The sequence below is a fragment of the Chamaea fasciata genome, unplaced genomic scaffold (assembly GCF_029207755.1).
Source record: "Chamaea fasciata isolate MVZ Bird 193981 ecotype frontalis unplaced genomic scaffold, bChaFas1.0.hap1 SCAF_3, whole genome shotgun sequence".
Taxonomy (NCBI): Eukaryota; Metazoa; Chordata; class Aves; order Passeriformes; family Sylviidae; genus Chamaea; species Chamaea fasciata.
Window position 1 is genome coordinate 69,010,835 of NW_027094088.1, and position 19,264 is coordinate 69,030,098.

The 19,264-nt window shown below is 39.6% G+C and overlaps 1 protein-coding gene across 3 annotated transcripts; it reads right to left on the reverse strand.

Moving 5' to 3' along the window:
- Positions 1–345: 345 nt before the first annotated feature.
- Positions 346–19,264, reverse strand: CEP57L1 (centrosomal protein 57 like 1). 3 transcript variants are annotated; one of them, XM_066179433.1, is made up of 11 exons: positions 18,200–19,243; positions 11,343–11,487; positions 9,260–9,439; positions 8,556–8,677; positions 8,017–8,133; positions 7,667–7,744; positions 5,843–5,941; positions 5,037–5,114; positions 4,705–4,934; positions 2,965–3,109; positions 346–844 (listed from the first exon to the last, which is right to left on the reverse strand). In XM_066179433.1, the coding sequence occupies exons 1-11, from the start codon at positions 18,269–18,271 to the stop codon at positions 629–631; spliced, it is 1,482 nt and encodes a 493-aa protein (XP_066035530.1). In that variant the 5' UTR covers positions 18,272–19,243; the 3' UTR covers positions 346–628. The 3 variants fall into 3 exon arrangements, with proteins under 3 accessions (XP_066035530.1, XP_066035532.1, XP_066035531.1); XM_066179435.1 differs by lacking the exon at positions 346–844 and adding an exon at positions 4,052–4,149 and having other exon boundaries at positions 3,024–3,109; positions 18,200–19,264; XM_066179434.1 differs by lacking the exon at positions 346–844 and adding an exon at positions 4,052–4,152 and having other exon boundaries at positions 3,024–3,109; positions 18,200–19,264.

Below are 19,264 nucleotides of genomic sequence, written 5' to 3' on the forward strand. Positions count from 1 at the left end.
TTTGGCAGTGGCCCCTCCCATGCATGTATCAAGGACACTCACAATATTCTTGTGGCTAAACCAAGACATGGGTTGTGCTTCCAGACCCCAGCTGTCCCTAATACTTAGACTGTCAATAGAGTTTATAAAAAAAAAAAGTAATAATATTAATAATAATGAAAACATATATAAATAAAGAGACAATACCTCTTCTGCCTCATTCACAGTGATCTGAATCTTCAGTTATTAGAGAAAGGAAGACCTTTGTTTTTATTTGTACAGAAGCACTAGCACAAGTAAGTCTGGAAAAGCAAGCTCTAAGTATCTCCTTGGCAGCTGGGGAAAAAGATCACATACTATTTTAAGTGTAAAAAAGTATAAAATTTTATTCGACAAGTTAACAAATAATAACATTTCATTAGTCCATTAAAACACTTCATTACAAGGAAGTGTAGTTGAGTTATAGCTACACTACAGGAAAGTTAATTCTAAGGTGAACAAACTGACCTACTGGAGAGTAGGCAGTTTAGAATGTACATCTCTACTGTATCCAGTTTATTTTTAAAAGGTATTTTGTACAACCAAAAATTTAGTAGATGTCAGACAACTTCAAAAACTTCTAACACAGCAAACTTCAGAACTATTCTTCTCAGATGACATAATCTTTTTTCAGAGATAGCTGAAGTTCTCTCACAGCTTTTAGCAGCTGAAGAGAACTTCTGCTTTTCTGCCCAGGACAAGGCTTAGACATACTTTCCTTTACAGAGACTGCAATCTCCTTTTCTTCCCTTTGTTCACCACACTTTAGCTTGACATGAGTTTCCCCTTGCTTCAGTTTCTGAGTTTTTCTCTTTAATTTCAGCACCTAGAAAAAAAAAAACCCACCCAAAAACTATTTAGCATGTTACACAGTCCAAAGACCCACAGCTGTAGAGCTGACTGGACTTCTACTGGACTCCACACTACAGATTACTAAGAGACATTAAAAAAAGAGAAAAGTTTAAACTTAGTAACCTTGCACAGTTGTCTCACTGTAACAGAAAACTGATCTTGCCATACAGAAACCACCACAGAAAACTGACCTCACCCCCACTCAATTGGTTGTTGAACCCATCGCTCCCTAACATACAAATGCTTGCTTGAGAGAGCTGGAGTATTATCTCCCAATAATCTATACTTACACCAGTCTCCTTCCATTTCAGATTATACTACCTTAATAAAAAAACCAAACAACCAATAAACCTCTAAAATGTATACTGTTAATTTTCAGTTACTGGATCTAAGCCTCCTTAACAAAAATGGAAAACAGAATAAATAGGGTTAACTGCTAAAGAATGTTTTTTAAAATGTCAAATAATGAGTCTTGACTTGCACTTGGCGTGAAAAGGTCACTTCCCAAAGATAAAATTAGGCTGGAAGCATTCCAAACGCCAATTTAGGCTTGAAGTCCATTTCTAAAAATAATTAACTTTAATTGCGTTCTAGAACATATTATTAACTGTGAAACACAGAGATTAGCATGGCACTTTTAGTATGGCAAGTTCTAGACAAAGAAATATGCATTAGAAACATTAAGATTGGCCTGTACAAAATACAAATGGAAATGTTGGTGCGCAGAAGCACCAGAAAAAAAAAAATACAGGCCAAGGAGTGAGAGGAATGGCCTGTATTGATAACCAGGGCATGACAGACAGTAATCATACAGACACTACTATTTACAGCATGACCCTAAGGTGTGTGCTCTGACCAGGCTGTACCAGAGCACTGAGGACTTGCCAGAAGATCTGCACAGTGGTAAGAAAGAGGCAAAGATGACAACAAGGCTGCACCACATTGTACGTGCTACTCTTCATCCTCCCAAAACAAAGGCAAGCAGTGGCCATAAAGATACACAAAAGAAAGAAACAAAGGTGGAGCTGCTGTTCACAGTCTTAGGTTCCTGAGGATGAAGTCATCTGGATTTTGAGGCAAGGAGTAACACCATAACTGTAGGGTCTTCAAGAATGTAAGTTTTATCAAAGAAACTAGGTGACATTGCCAAGAGGGACAGTGAGGACTCAGCAGACAATGCCCTTTGTCCATACTGCTAACATGCAAGTGTGACAAATCTGCTATGACATAAAGCACCTCTATGCTTGCAATTACATGGACAATAAAAAGTTTGAGTAAAATTCATCAAAAATGAATACGAATAAAACTGGTCAGACTTAAATTAACTATAACCTCCTCTTTTCAGAAGGTCTTATGCTGAGTTTTGTTCTGTTTCCTGTATAAGCAAAGTTCTCAGGTGACTATTTATCTTGAAACATAAGACAAAAAACCAGAAAACAATCAGACAGAACTGTGGATTGAATGTTTAATCATATGCCCAAAACAAAGTTCTACAAAAGAGTTAGGCTGTTCAGCTACAGAAGAGGGATTTTATATGGGCATGTATGAAAAGTTATCTATGGTTCTAAATGAAATACTTTCAGAATGAGGAAAGTTTAAGGGTTAAACAAAACTGAAAGGCTTGCCCAGCTATGATTTTGGAGAAACTCTGGTCAACAGACCAGTTAATAAAAAAGCTTCAATGTTTCAGTAATATAAAAGACATTTAATCCAGTCTGTACAGGAATTACAGCTTCTATCTTCTCCCTCCCCTGAGGGACAGGATATAAAGGAATGAAATTTCAACAGTTTGTCTTAACACGGTGAGCAGAAGTGACAGACAGTGCAACCCAGCTCTGCAGAACTGCCACAGGGCAGGAAGCTTTCCCACCAGCATATATTCCTAACTGCCACTTGTAAGCACTTTTTCTTGATCAAATGAAGAAATTGGAGGCACAAAAATATGAGCCAACAGTCTAATTATAATCACTCATACTGGAACATCTTGGCTTAAAACATTCCAGTGACATTCTAGCTGATGACAACAGGAGGCAGAGTTGTGGCAGCCTTTCAACAAGAATGTTAGTAGCTAGAGAGTTTACATTTCATTCTTACAGTAGCCTGATGCTTTTTCAGCTTGGATATTTGTTTTCCTTTCATCTCCATTTGTTTTACAAGGCAATCCAGCTCCTGTTCCAGGTCTTCACAAGTTTGGGAGTCTTGAGTATCCTGTATCTTCTTCAGAAGTTCTTGATGCTCACTATTAAAGACAAGAATGGCAATCTAAATATTCATTATCTAGTCTCTAGGATTTCTTCCTGCAGGAGTTCCTAGCCATTTTGTGCAGAATATAAAAATTCAGCATTATTTCCACTCTCACACAATACACATTAATCTGGAATATATTAACATTAGAAAGGGAAAAGGTTTGCCCGTGAATCTGATTTTCTCTTTCCTAATTTTTAGCTGATGTCCATCTTACTTTTCCCTCTTCCCACAGGCATAACAACTACATGTGTAATAGCATGCAAAATGAGATTTTTGAAAGTGAACAGCAGCTACACAGTATAACATTTTCACTTCCTGCCCAATTTAGCACAGACTTTGAAGGCCTAGCGTAATACACAAAAGTATTTTTTAAACTAGTACATTCAAGTCACAATTTTTCTGACAAATTATTCAAATTGAAATACCATACTCAAAAAGATTTACAGCAAAGTGGGCTGTTTAATTAAACTAACCAGATTAAGCAAAAGAAATTGTGTAGATCTTGATACCCAGGTATCTGAACAAGTTGAAGACAGAGACCCCCTCTTAGATAAGTAATCCCTTTACAAAGGTCAGAGCTTCTTTTCTGACTTCTGAGTAACTGCTTCTCCTTGACAGTTTAATTGAAGCAACTGGTTGTTGCTATTTAAAAAAAAAAAAGCCTGTCCATGAACTGCCATGAGTAAGCCAGACATTGCTTTTTGAACATGAGATCTCTTGCCAGTTTAAATTTTACCACATCAAGGATTTCAAATCAGCGTCAACACCTGAACTCTGTTCAAACCACAGCCCATCATGTTGACATGCCTGCTACGATCAGCTACAGAGCTTTGGCCCACAGTCCCATAAGCTGGCATAAATGGGAAGATGCCTAAGAACACAACAGGTTGTCATCCACATTTATTTTTACTTGAACGGCTAGAAAGATACATACACTCCCATCTGAAGTGTTAGCTTCTTCCACACCCTGCCCATTTTCTGGCAGGAGACTGTCCCTCTTTCACAACCTCCTTACAGGACCAGCAAGTTCTCCTGCTATCAACAAGCAAAGGGTATGAGCACCAGACTGACTCAGCACAAAGCCTCGGCAGGTACAGCAGTAAGGAAAGAACACAGAGTGAGTACAAAGGAACAGGAGAGATGTTGTGACAGGACTGTTCATGCCAGAGCTGTACTAACCCATTCCACCACCCAGACTTACTGCATCCTGTGGGCCTACTCAATATCAGCACCACTTTTGCAGCCCTCCCCAGGACAAAAATTTTGGTTTACTCTGTACACCTCAGAATATGTTTAAAATGTCTAAAAAGCACAGGTCTGAAAAGCTTTTCATTTGCTGCAGCTGCTACTTCAGTAGCAAGTTGTTTAAATACAGGATGCGGAAGCAGAAAAACAAGACCAGTGAAAGACAAAGACAGAAAGAATTTTTTGAATGAGAAAAATCCTACCAGTCAAGTCTGCTCAGGTCAGACTGTCAGCAAGTAGTGCTATACTTGAAACAGGCTAGGCTCAGCTGTAGCACCCCGTTGCTTCTCAGGGCTACCGCTGAAGTCACGTTTACTCACAACACCAATGACAGGTACTCACGAGCTCATTCGGCCCAGCTCGTCTTGTAAGGCCAACAGAAGGTCTGAAAAGCTCCTGGTGGCAGTGGGTGACGTGGAACAAGAGGACACAGATTTTGAAAGTGCACTGTGTCCTGAAATCCCAGCTGTAGCTCCTCCTTGTCTTCGTGATGAGATACATGGATTGCGATGCTTCAGGATGTGCAACACGCTTTGTACGTTTGCACTGACAGAATGGCTGGAGCTGACAGACTTAAAGAAGAATTAACAGTGGCTTACAGAAGTAATTAACAACTACACAGCCTTAGTCAAACTGTAGTTGTCACTTTAGTGAGAACAGTGGTTTTCACCTACCTTCCCAGCCACAAAAGGTAGTTCACCAGCCTTTACATGTAATTGTGAAAGCTGCATTTTCTTCATTGCAGGATTTCTCTGCCGTAAGAGCCATAAGAAAATGCAAGACAAGAAATTCCAATCTGCTGACTCAAGAGGACAATCTTAAACTTTTTTTTTTAGTAAGTAAAATTCAGGTAAATGCATCACCTCAGTTTTCTTCTGGTTTAAAAAAAAAGTATTTACCCTCCTGTATGTGCAACAAGTAAGACTTTCCAATAGCTGACACAAATAAATTTTATTCCATATTCATGTCGGAGATTGTTTAACAATTAGGCTAACATTAAAGGAATTGAACCTTGTTTACTTAAGTTTTCAAAACCACAATTGCAAAATTTTGACTGATCTGTAACATGTGTTGCAAAATAAATTCTCTTGATTTCAGTAATACCCCCAAAACACACCATCTTAAGGTGCTGGGCTAAAACTCCTTAGGAAACTAATTTTGCCAGATAAATTGAAAGGCAGCTAAGACAGGACATGGGAGATGGCAGCAGGACTTCAACAGAGGTAACTGTCAAGCTGGTAAGGGAACGTTTTTCAGTGATTTCCTACTAGCCCCAGTACCATTTTAATTAATGAAGGAAAGAAAAAAAAAAAAAAAAAAAGGAAAAAGAGTTATTTAGAGCTGTTTGTCACTTTAGAAGTGGAGTAAAGTGCAGCAGATGAATCAAGTGCCTCTTACAACACCATTTTTCACAAATTCCAGTCTCTGTGTGGGTCAGATGCTACCAGCAACAGTACGGTAATAAAAATTTCCACGTTACCTTCCTATGTTTTTTGTTCTTCTCATTTTCCTTTCCAGGTTCATGTTGAGATGTTACTGAAGACATCAAAATTCTGTTTATATCAAATCCTGTTTGAAGCTGTGGCAATAAGCAAAAAAGAAAGCCGCTATTTAATGTAATATTAGAAGTATGAAATAGCATGGTTTAATTAATTCCCTCTTTCATGCATGGATAAGAATCAATTAAGGGCACTATTAATTGTCCTGCTTGGAAGGCATAAGCTACTCTTAAAAACTGAACAGATTACTAGGAAGGCAGGGTATGAGGCAGATCTTGCAGCTCTGTCTCAGTATTCCTCATTTTCATATTCAGCTGCAGCAGCAGCTGTATTTTTCCACTGTGACAACCAGCAACTGAGATAAGCCAATCCTGCCACATGCTGAGGATCTGATCATAAAATCCAAATTATATGAACATTTGGCTCTTACAATCTGGGGACAGAGAGAACTAAGCCTGTCTGTGTTACATTGAGGTCAAACCTGCTGGACAATCCTTGTATTGCTCAGTGGTTCAAAGTTGCTCTCAAGGCCCATGATAAACAGGATGATAATCATTCCCAGTTAAATACAGGACAATGTCTTTGTTTTGGCATGTGTGACAGTTCCAGCTAAGCAACGCTGGAGGTCCACCACTAAAGTGAGAATATTCTGGCTTTTCTGTCATCAAGAGGAAGTGAATCACACCACACCCTGTGCTTCCCAGCCCAGATCCAATAGACCTAAATCCATCCTGCAGTTTATTAAGATGGTACTAACACTACTTTAGGACTCAGTTTACTGCATCTAAGTCCTTTCCAGTGCAAATGTTTAGACTATATGCTCTGGGACAGGCATTCTTGCCATGTTTCTCAGAAGAAAAAATCTCTCTATTAGGCCTGTTGCTCTGCAGCAGCAAGCACTGTAAGCAAGAAACCAAAAAACCTACAGGTTTTCAACTGTGTCATTCTGCTGGATTCTGAAGGTGGTCAGACATCTGGGCTACAAATCTGCATGTTATTTAAAGCTTCCTGGATTGATGAAAACCCATCATCCTTGGAGGAGGTATAAGAGCTGACAGCAGTGATGAATTAAATTTAGGCATCAGCTTGGCTTACGTTCTTCCAATATTACTCTTCAGCACTGCAGCCCCCACCCCACCCCAATGGAATTCCCCCACAACTGGTCTCTCTTTCAAGCTGGCTGCTACTCATGCACAAAGTGAAGTTTGGAACATGACTACCTTGCCCCTTTAACAACAGGTTTCATCATTTTGCTCTCTTTGGCAAATACTCCTCTCTCACATGGATGCTGGCCCAACAAACCGATTATAGCTTCACAGAATAATGAATTATACAAGATCTCATTTGATGAACAACATATCACTGATTAAGATTTTTCCAAGTACAGCCCTATGTATTACATTTCTACAGATCTTAACAAAAAACATAACAACCAACCTCACTTGGGATATAAAGTTCTATATGTGACCACTTCTGAACTACTGAAAATTAGGTTAACCTAATTCAGTTACAGATTTTCTAAAAATTAATTTTCTACCTGGCTCACTGAGGACAATGTTGATGCTGATGAACTATATCACCAATACAAACCCAAGCAGAATGTTTTTTCATTGAGATATGCAACACACCTGGCCAGCTTTCTAATATGTAGCTTATAACTAGGTAGTATTTCAGTAGTTCTTCCTGGGTAATAAACATGAGGAGTTAAGATAATAAAGTCATAAAACAAGAAGGGCATTTTGAACAGAGGGAATAGCTTTCTTCAGTACTAAAAAATGAGATAAAATAAAATGTTTTCAGTCTACCTGAGCAGTTTTATCTTGTATTAGCTTATGCTGATGCTTTTCTTCACATAGCTTTTCTTCTAAGTGTTTGATCTTGTCCTAAATTTGAAGGCAAGAATGGTTAGTCCCACTTCAATTTGTCACGCTGAATCAGAAGTCTAGAGGAGCTCACAATTGTAATGTGGGGATAAAACTGGACTGTAGGAATTTTTAAAGCCCAGACTGAAAAAAGACTCATGCACTTGAAGACAAGGTGGCATTCAGTCAGGTATGCTTTAACAGAGGTAACTTTTGCAAAACTTAGTACTATTAATAGTATGCCACAAAATGATACCAAATGACTTTCAAACTGTCATTCCATGCATGCTTACTTCAGCAATTCTCTGAGCAGCAGTAAGTTTCAGACACTCTTCTTCTAGCATTTCAAGCTTTTCAAGTTTTGCATGCAGTTCCAACTGGTTCTGATCTTCCTCTTTCTGAAGCTGAGCCTGGAAAAAATAAGCAAGAATGGAGTTGGCAACTGACTGAAATTGTTTCAGACAGCAAAAAAACCCCACAAAACCACACCACACCAGAGTACAGGTGTTTAATTAGTTTAAATTCCATATTTTTTAAATTGCAAAGTGATGAAAAATACCAGGCAGACAAAGACGACTTAAGCTTCCAGCAGCTTTTTTGTCTACCAAGTGTGCAAGTATTAGCATGGTTTTGCTCATTAGGAGTTCCACCCAGGGAGCTTTTCACACAATTCATTCAATGGTTGTCATCAGCCATACACTAAATTGGTTCTGTTTGCTACCAGCCTGAGCAGAGCTGAGGAAAAACAATGACCACAAAAGACTTCAGATCCTGCACATTTCTGTACTTTTGAACTACATCACTACTTTGTCATTATGTTAAAGGGCTTCACCTGTTGTTCTAAAATCATTTTCTTTTCCAGTTCTGCACTAGAAACCATTTTTCTCATGTAATCCAGCTGTTTCTCCAGCAGGGAGCAGCGGGACTGTGCTGCATTTAACTGCATACTTGCATCTACAGAGAAAAACAAGACACTCAGTACAGCAAAGGGAGCTACACATTTAGCCAGACTGTCATTTCATTGGGGAATTCTCTGTCTTCAAAACAGGCAAGAACAGTTTTGTTAGTCTGAACATGTCATGTGGTTAAAATGTATTTTATATATAAGGCATGAGAATCAAAATGCTTTTTCAAAGCTAGTGCCTAATTTGAATTCCAAAGGCATGAGCACTGCAGTTACTTTGATTTGTATCAGCAGATACCTAACCATAATCTGAGGGAGGAGAATCTTCTCTTCTCCTATCTTTTCTCAAGTTAGCAGCGTTATGTAAGCAGCTGCTTGCTTATTGTAGGAATTAAACATACCACCTGAAACATGCTTAGTCTTTAAAACTGCTTTATGGCTTATGAAATACTCAGTTACTGTATGTAAAAATATCTTAACTTGATCCACAATTATCAAGCTCCTGTCCCTCCTCAGTTCTGAAGCAATGAACAAAAGAGGGCTGCACTCATTAGCAGTTTTTCAAAGCAAAACACTCCCTGGATTATAACTTAGTGTTGCTGTGGCTACACCTTATCACTCAAAAGAAATACCTTTCCTCTGTTTCATCAGTTCCTGATGTGCTGTGTCCTTCTTGTAGGATTTGTGCTTTAAGACCTTCTTGTACTGAGCAGCTGCTCTGGAGAGGCTGCACAGTTTATCTTCAGCCTGTGACTTCTCCAGCTCTAGACGGTGGATTTTTTCTTGCAGAGCTTTCAGGGCTGCCACTACAGCTAGCAAACAACACAACAGCTGCATCTTAAGTAACAGTATTTTGATGATTATTATCATTATTAGAAAACACTTCATGTTACAATATAATAGCTAAATTATCTTCCTAGGATCACTCCTTAAATGAACTACACTCCCCAGCTGTACACTAACATGATGTAGAACATATATGGGAGAAAATGGACATATTTCCTGCATAACTGAGGTATGAAGCCCTGGCCCTATGAGCAAAACCATGTTCACTCCAAATGGCAGCAAGCACAAAGAAATCATGGCAAATAGAATATAATAAACCCTGGGAATTCTCTTTAAATAGAAGCAGAGAACACAGGTATCCAAGTTTTGGTGTAAGGCAACTGGTCTGGACAGATTAAAAAGAGAGAGAAATTAGATACAAAGGACAATTTAGCAAAGGATACATTGTTAAATACTTTATTGTTTCAAAAGGTAATGTTTCAATGTCCAGTCTCTTGTATCTGATGATTCTTTAAATCACAGAAATGAGTCTGAAAGATTTTGCTTTCGGTCTCAAATCAGTATGTGTCAAATTACACCAAAAATAAAAGCTGCAATTTCAGCTACAAGAAAAAGTCTGCTAGCTCTCCATAAAGCCTACACACCTGTGGAAGCTTAAGACATGTTCTGTAACAAGTCAAGCTTATTTTCTGACATTTTATAACTGACAGTTTCTCTATTCCAAGCTCTCTCATCAAAAGAATACCATCAAATATTGCTACCTCCTTAACAACTTTCACCATCTTACCACAGATCCATTAAAAAACCAAAACAAAACAAAAACAACCAACATCCGCAAAAAACACACACAAAAAAACCCCACAACTAAAAAAATAACCACTCAAACCAAACAAAACCACACAACAGCAAAAACCAAACAAGCATCAAACAAACTCAAAACAAAAAGCAAACACCAGAAAGCAGAAGGATGAAGTGGGACAACCTTTTCCATCTTTCTATCAGTATGACAAACATTTCCTTAACCACTTATCTACATAGCACTAAACTGATCACTGTAATCACAATCACAAAAAAGCCCAAACTCTGTATGACATAAGATCAGTACAGAAATCACAGATTTTTCAGATGAAGAAAAATGATCACTCATAGGCTATGTCTGTGCAATGTAGCAAAGTTGTCCATGATAGTAAGTCCACGTATGGGTATCCTTAAGATTCCCCAAGCTCTCCAGACCTGTTAAGCCACTGAGCATTTTGCCTTGTGAGCTCCAGGGAGCAGTCACCCATTAAGGCACATGACAACCATATTTCATACAGACTAACTTTCATGCTAACTTTCCTGGTAGTCTGAATTGTTCAAAAGTTCTCCCAAAAAAACATACCACGCAAAAAAACTAACCAACCAACAAAACAAAACAAAACAAAACAAACAAACAAACAAAAACACAAAAAAAACCAAAAAAAAAACAAACAAAAAAACCCCCCACACCAAGAAAAAAAACCCCCAACCCCCAAGAAACCCCTTAGAAGTGATTTTAAGCTGGAAGAAGTCAAATAGCACTATGCAAAGCCAATTTCAGGTCAGTGTCGCATATTAACAATCTTTTTTATACTGTATTTGAAGTCACAAACTACTTCTACTGAGTTTGAAGCATTCTCCTTTGCTTTCAGAGGAAGTCTGACAATTTTAAGTTAAACAAATTTCAAAGCCAAAGTTTACAAGGATGTTAGAAGACTTACAGGGGTTTCCATTCTAGACGTATGACTTCAGGGAGACTACTCCCTCAGGACACATATACATCCTGTCTCAATGTCACACTGATAACTGCAGCAAGTCATTGAACTCAGTCAAATAGGATGGGGAATTTGCTCAAGAGATTTCACATGGAACAATTAAAAAGACCATTTTCAGGACATATTTTGGCTATACCTTGGTCATTTGCGAAAGAAGGCCTGTCACCAGCAGCAGCTGCCAACTTCTTTGATTCTGTATAAATAAAGGCTGCAGGAAGCATCCAATCTGGTGGCTGAAGAAAGCTTCCTATGAAACTATTCTTTGATTCAGAATCCATAGCCTATAGAAAGAGAGCCATTTAATGACATTATTTCTTTAGCAGACTCTTTCAAAAGTATGTTACTGGGCTGTCCCTGGCTCTGTTAACATCAAGCTGATCATGTACATCAAAACAATAACAGTAATAATAATAACAACAACAACAATAATAATAATACCCACACCCCACCAGAAGAATCCTGTCTTTCAATGCAATTCCAAAGCAATGTCTTTCATAACATTAAACATAGTTTCCTTTGACCAACCAAAATTTTTAAAGATTTTTCTAGGTGCTTTCTAATAACTTATGCTGATTTTTGTCCTTTTAAAGCCCAAGTATTAAGAGCATTTTCTACTAACTGTTTTACAGACTTCAGTGTCTTGACTCTAAGTGCTCCCTACAGAGCAAGCATTCCAGGTTTTACAGCCTGTTTCCATTTGCAACCTCCTTAGTGCTCTTCTCCCCAACTTTTTGGACATAAAACCAAATTACATATGGTAAGTAATTTACCATTGTTACATAACAAAGATACAGTTCTCCACATTCAGTGTTGAGATAACAGGAGGATATTTAACATGCAATATCCCTAGTATTATCTCCATTATCAGGCGCACGTATTAAGTCCTGTTTCTTCACTTCCTTTCTGTTCCACCCTTTCACATTCTTTCTTTTATGAGAAGCACATTTGAAGACAGTTCACACCCTGTCAAATAGCAATTTTTCTGGATACTCAAGACATGGACAGTGAAATGTGCAGAAAGTGCTTTAGGCTAATACAACCTCTAGGAAGTTAAAGCAAGTTTGAAATCGTCCTGCAGTTACCTATCAAAGTAGAATAAAGCATTTCACTTGATACATTGTAAGAAATGAAGAGTCTATACAGCTTCAGCTAATAGAAAAACAGCTTATTTGAAGGTTCAGTGATATAACAAATATGATTGTTGCATCACTTGTTTTTAAAATACAAGGCATGCAACTGCAACAGTCTTCCTGCTTGGGTAAGACTATTTACAGAGGTTAGACCCCAAGAAAATCACCCAAAGGAGATATCTAGTAACACGAGGAAGAAACAGACCAAGACTAGAGCCTGCTGATGAAGCACACTCCAGGGGAAGCCATTCATACTGGGTGACAAACAGGGAAAAGAGTTTTCAGTAACAAAAGAAGTTTCTAGGAGCACTTACAGCTCTTACAGCCTGTTCCAAAGACTGTATAAAAAAACCAAAAAAATCATCTTCAGGCCACACTGCCTCTTCAAGGTATGCACTAAACTGAAGGCAAGCAGAAATCCTTCTTTCTTCCTCCAAACTGTCATCACAGAGATGTCAACATGAGCATCTCCTCACCAGAGCTTGCTTGACTTGGGGCCTCCCAACCATCGCCACTTTTGTGTGCTAACACCCCCAAGGTCACACCAATTCAGAGCAGCCCCCCTGGTCCCAAAGTGGGAATCTATCCAGGCTACCCTTATGCCATAGGTCATTTCCAAAGACTTCTGCACAGGGCCCTTCTGCCATCCTACTCAAGGCCAGGCCACAAGCTCTCAGCACCAGGTTGGCAGCAGCAGACACCAGGTTCCCACCACCACTTGGAAGAGGTCCCATCTGGTGACCCCACCACGTTTATGGCCACAAAAGCTGTTTACAGGCCTTCCTACCTCTGTCCTGAAAGACTGGAAAAGACCATCCAGGGGCACCTGACCTTAACAGCTGGCCAGGTCTATTGACCATGTCCAACAGCACCAGGGGCAATGGCAGCGAAAGGCACAAAGCAAGGAGCAGCAGAAACCTCAAAACACGGATGAGAAGGTCCTGTGGCCACAGAGGTGGTCAGGACCAAGACAAGACAGGAGATGGCCCTGGCATGGCACAGTGCATCAGCATGGAGTTCCAGAAATTAAGAGATAAGCAAGACTTAAAAGATTTCCTGCTGCTGTTTAACCCCTTCACATTGATGATGAAAAAGACTAGCAATAAAAAGTCCATAAAAATGAGCATATGCACAGGAAAGAAGTTTCCTACCACTGCTGTGAATAAAGGGCAACTTTGGAAACAGCAGAAGAAGAAGGTGGTTTTTGCTCACACTATCCAACCTTCTGGCAGTCAGCGTGAGTGCAGACTCAGTTTTCCAACATCCTCCAGTGGAACATAGCTCCCCTGCATGCCTGCACAGCTACACATCAATTACTTTCCTTATTACTTTCACACAAACAAGTTTTGCTGTTTCCAAGGAGATGGGCCTGTGGACAGTTGTAAGAAGGGCAGTGATCCGAAGCAAATAGTGAATAAAAGAGGGAATAAATCAACAGAAAATTTGAGTTTGTGGACAAGCTCAGTAATACAAAGGTGTGGGGGCATGGGGGACACCTATTTGGCAGAAAGGGAAATAAAACCCCTTTAGTTCTGCAAGTGAAACCAAAGGGAAGTTAAAGAGGCCACCTCACCTGTCTGGTGGTGATCCAGCTAATCCGGTGTGGGCTTCAGCACAAAACCCCACAACTTTGCCAGCACAGCAGGGGATAATAAACACCCTCCAGCTGGAGGGGGGAGCTCCCCAAGCTGCTCCTAAGAGCACAGGCTCAGCAAAGGTGTGAAAGAAAACAGCAGAGGACCGAGACACCGGTGTTTGCAGAAACTCTGCTGCAGACACAGCTACAGACGCCGTGCTTTACCACAGCTTCCTCAGATACAGAGGCTGTGTGGAGCAGCTGAGGGCATGGTTGCTATAGTGCTTTGAGGCTGTGTCAGCATAATTACTCTGGTAGAGGTGCTCTGGTGTAGGCAAGTCCTAATATCTCAGCAGGTAAATAGAGTTCATAGCAACCAAACTGCACAGGAGGAACGTCTACAACACTGCAGACCTCAGCCAAGGAGATGTGTGCCAGGAAAAGGACCAGGTCACTCTAGACCAGCAAGACATCACTAAACATCCTGGCCCCTTCCAGCCCAGTGCAACAAGAAACTTATCAGGAAATAATTAAGTAGTTTGACGTATGCTTGAACGTCAACTGTCCTACCACCAAATTTCCCCCCCAAGTATTTAAGCTTCTATAAAACCACCACAACCAGGTTTGCTTTTTAAAAAGTCTTACACAGCAAGCTTAAACCACTCTTTTATTCCATGGTGCCGCTGCCATGGACACCTGGTACACAGCTCTAGCGAGGTGTTTTAAAGCAGATATTGCTTCCCAAACAGCAATGTTTGTACCAATGTAACTCCACAAGGCTTAGGGCGATTTAGCACTTGAACAACACTCGTTAAAGCAGCCAGAATATCGTTGTTTAGACAAGCCCTTGGTTGAGGAAAGCTGTGCACTCCTTTGAGTTTGGGCAAGAGCCAAGGGAGAAGTATGCATATTAAACAGGGGCTGACAAAAATACCCCAGTTACATGCAGAGGGGAGGGGAAGAAAGAAGAAGTGCCTCACTCCCACCCCACACTGCTGCAGTGAGCAGGGTGAAGCACTTGTGTTGTGCAGGTCATATCTGGAGTCAACACTGGCCCTTTGGGTTTTTTAACGGGAAATGGCACAGCCTGTGTTGGTGGATGCAGTAGTGATGCTCAGATACCCCCTGTTATTTTACCCAGAAAATTACAAAGTAACTGCTTCCAACACCAGCTGCATCAAGCATGGGGTAACTTAGCTGTGCCCATGGCCTTACCATGGGTCTCGTCCAACTCGGAATATTCTGTGATTAAACATCAGCCTGGGCAACCTGATGTTTTTTCTCCAGATGTGAGCTAGAAGGCTCATGGAGTTTTGTGCTACACATTTGCAACTCTGTGCATGGTGCATGATGCCAGGCATAGCACATCAGGCCTGTGACAGCACTGCATTCATGCAAATACTCTGCCCACCTCCTGCCTTGCTGCAGCTGGAGTGCTCAGCCCTGGGCTGTGAGCATGAGAAGGGCTGGTCCCTTCAGTGGGACCACTTCTGCCTCTTGGCTCATCATCACATGCAGGCTGAGAGTGAGCTTGCACAAAGGACTCTGGGGAGCAATCCCACCAGCAGGTCCATCCCTGTATATGTGAGGTTCGTGCCTCAGAACAGAGCAAGCAAACTGGAATCTGGTACTATAAGACAAACAGAGAATTTCTCATTTCATCACAGTCATTTAAGTACTAATACAATCTACCTTTATACCATTTCTATTTACTTTTGCTGAATATGGCCTGCAGTAAATGCCAGAGTACTGGATTGGGTTGCTGAAAAAATCAATTGACATTTTAGTTACTGCTGTCTGGCCCAAGCAAGTATACCGACAGTGGAGAATTACTGAACACAACTGAAATCCCAACTGACCACTTATGACTTCATCATCCTCCTCCTCCTCTTCTCTGTGTTTCTTCCCTCCAATGCAAGCCACTTCATTACAAAGTTTCAAAAAAATGTCTCCTGAAGTGGAAAGTCCAGAAACATTTTGACACACAGGCAGCTATGTCTCATACTGTAAAGCAGCATATGGAAAAGCTTTTTCCACACGTAAACAATAGCAGACTCAGGGAATAATGCTGGCTTAACAGTCTCCCAAAAGACACAGTAAATGAATATTGTGATAATGTAAGGGATAATTCCACTAAATTCTCTGATGTTTGCTATCTCACAGTGACACTGGGTCATTCAAATTGCTGTGAGACCAATCTTTCAGAACCAAAGAAAGAGATGCGGTCAGAACACCTCCAAAGAGGAAAAAGAAAAAGCAGATCAAAGCATTTTTCAGAAAGAAATACAAAGATATCTATCTTCTGGCCTGACCTACTAGGCATGCACAATTTATAGTGGGGTTTTTTTGATAACTGAAAACAAAGTCTTAGATGAACCAAAGGCTGATTCGGTGTTTATCTGACATAAGAGAAGTTCTAAAGAATTGCCCAAACACAGGCTACACTGAGAAGCTCCCAACATTCTGGCTGCTGCCTTGTCTACTTGAGCCAAGCTTTGCTGGCTAATGGTTAAGCGAGAGGCCATTTTTGTGACAGAGTCCAAACTGGTGTATTTTTTCCCCTTTCACTTTCCTTTGAGAACAGGGAGAAAAGCTTGGTCAGCTGTACTAGCTATGCTGCAACACTCAGCATTATTCCCAGCAGACAAAGAACAGCCCTTCACAGAGAAAAAGAAAAAGAAAAAAAAAAAAAAAAAAAAAGAAAAAAAAAAAAGAAATAATGTTGTGGACAAACTGCATTGTTGTTTTGGGAACACCCAGTCTCTAGTATCCTGACACAACCACTTTAATCAGCCTGAAACACATGACAACGCTCAGGACATATCTAAGCAGCTGATACTCCCATGTCTCTTCTAATATAAGTGGGTTAGACATGAAATGGTGGCAGCTGCAAAACCAATAGGAAGTGAAACCCCACTGAAGCAATAAAGCATTTCAGTGTGCTTTTAAAGTTTTGTCAAGTTCCACTTTAAATTAAAGTTCAGAACAAATGACAAAAATTTATTAGAGAAATTAAGGAACCTGGGTGTTTTTTGAAAAACTGATAAAAAATCAAACAGTCAAATCCATGGGAGGCAGTTCGTTGTACAAACTGTGAGATACATACTGGCAGTCTCAGAACTGGATACATAAAGGTTAAATTTCCAGTCTCTTCTTGATACTACTGTAGTAAAGCTCATCCATTCCTGAATATCAAGTCTTGTGCAGAACTTTCATGCAACCATTGTTTTTCATTCTTAGAAGAAAAGGAAAAGAATTGGCATTCTCTGTTTTCTCATGATACCATATGTACTGTCAAGTAGGAGAAATCCTGGCATTTTAATAAAAAAACCCCAAACCACAAACAATCCAACAAATGCCCAAAACACCACACCTAAGACATTTCACTTCTAAGTATTCACACTGATATTTCTCTAGATCCTGTTTGCTAGATAGAAAAGAGAGAGAGAAAAAAAAAAAAGAAAAAAAAAAGAGGAAGAAAGAAAATTGAATGAGTTAAATGAGTGTTTTGTGAACAAAGCAAAGAAACAACCTGGTGGAGAAAAAAAATATGATTTTTTAACAACTTTTTGGGGAATAGATTCTAACCTGGCAGTGCATCAAGCATGCAAACTTGGGTCAAAATGTTATTAGAGTTTTGCTGTTTTCTTCAATGAGTACAGCAGACCAAATTCCTCATCCAATTGGGCCCTCATCCAAAGCACATGATACACTCACAATCAACCCTTGGTGGGGAAATCAAGTTGGTGTAAATTGCTTTAACCTCTATGTGCAGATGATAACTGAACTTAGCATTTAGAGGAGAAAGACTGCAAATTCCTATGTAGTAATAATTGCTATCTTAGCATGAAAACATTTAGTCTGTAACACAGTGCTATCAAAATAATTACATTTATATATCTTCAATCAGTCCAAAATAATTAAACAGAATCTTTTTGTAATAAGCATCAAACAAAATCTAAATACTACAAATGGTCACTAATATATTTCCTCACTTCACCCACAGTTCAGTTCCTCCTCTTTCATGTACCTTCTGTTACATTTGGGGTTTGTCTCTCATCTCCTCTCTTGTATTTACATGATTCTGTAGCTTTGGTCCTTGCCCTTTGCCTTGCCCTGTGCCATTTGGTATTCTTTTTTTTCCTACTCCCACTTCTAGCATAAAAGCTATGACTTTTTCAAAGTAAAAATACCCATTTGCACCCCTCCCCACCCCCCAAGATTAACTATCAAGTTTCTTCCTTTTATACTTAAAATCCAGTTCCAAGAGATGCTGCTTGCTCTTACTGTACTGACTGATGTGGAAATTGAAGGTGTTCTCCTCAGTAACCACATGAAGAGTGTAATTTTTCTGTCCATGGTTATTTCATGCTGATGCCATCACACTTTCTTCCATATGTAGTTTCTTTAGTTTAGTGTGGCCCGATAGATTAGAAGGCAGGAAGAAATTACTGGCTTTGGGTAGAAACCCTTGGGGAAGGACAAAAAAAAAAAAAAAAAAAAAAAAAGGGAGGGTTTGCTGTTGTGCAAAGGGAAGGTTTTCAGGGGTAACTGACTTCAATATTAAAGACTGCATCTATGCACAGGCAGAATAATTAGATATTAGAAAGGCAGATGTAAAAAGGAAAAGGTATATTAGGGTAGGGCAGGGCAAATATAAGAGTGGGTTGAAATTACAATCATAGTGAAGAAATGTAAGAAAGTAGGGGATGGTTATTGCAGGTGTTGATGCATTCACAGTAAACACTTTTACTGGATGATAATTTTCACCTTTTACGTCTCAAATATTTAATGGTTTCACTGAAAGATGGTTTTGAACGTTGCAACTTGCCCTCTAGGCAGATGAAACCCGCTGATTGTGTCCCCACTGTTGCCTTGGAATTTATTTTTAAAGTAAACTTCTGGTTTTACCAATACTTTCTCAGGGAAAAGTGTAAGTCTCTTCATCCACTATCCTTTAACCTAGCCTGAAGACGGAGTAGGATAAGATTTTAGACAGATAACCACAAAAGCTTGACATGGATGAGCAGAGAAACACAAAGAAGGTAATTATCCATAGGATTTGTCTCTTTTTACCAATTACTACGCCTACATTTTTTCAGGTGCTACTGATAGCTAGGCACAAAAACTCCATTCTGCATTTGTACATCAGTCAGCCTAAGAAACAGAACCAGGAGAAAAAAAAAAAGTTAGCAAGGAAAAGATAAGTTTCACCCTAGGCAAGAAATTATTTCCAAAATCATATTTTGTCTGAAATAGTTGTCATTTAATATGCAGAAAAAAAGGAAAGCAGATCTGAGTTAGAGCAACTCCTCAATCTTATTTTGGAGACCTATTTTGTTGAAGAATGAT

Coding starts and splice junctions, on each gene's coding strand:
- CEP57L1 (XM_066179433.1), bottom strand. CDS start 18,271: ATGGACAGAAAAATTACACTCTTCATGTGGTTACTGAGGAGAACACCT. Junction 4,935..5,036: donor TACCTTTTGTGGCTGGGAAG/GTAGGTGAAAAC, acceptor TTCTTCTTTAAG/TCTGTCAGCTCCAGCCATTC. Junction 3,110..4,704: donor GAGCTGGGCCGAATGAGCTC/GTGAGTACCTGT, acceptor TGTCTTTAATAG/TGAGCATCAAGAACTTCTGA.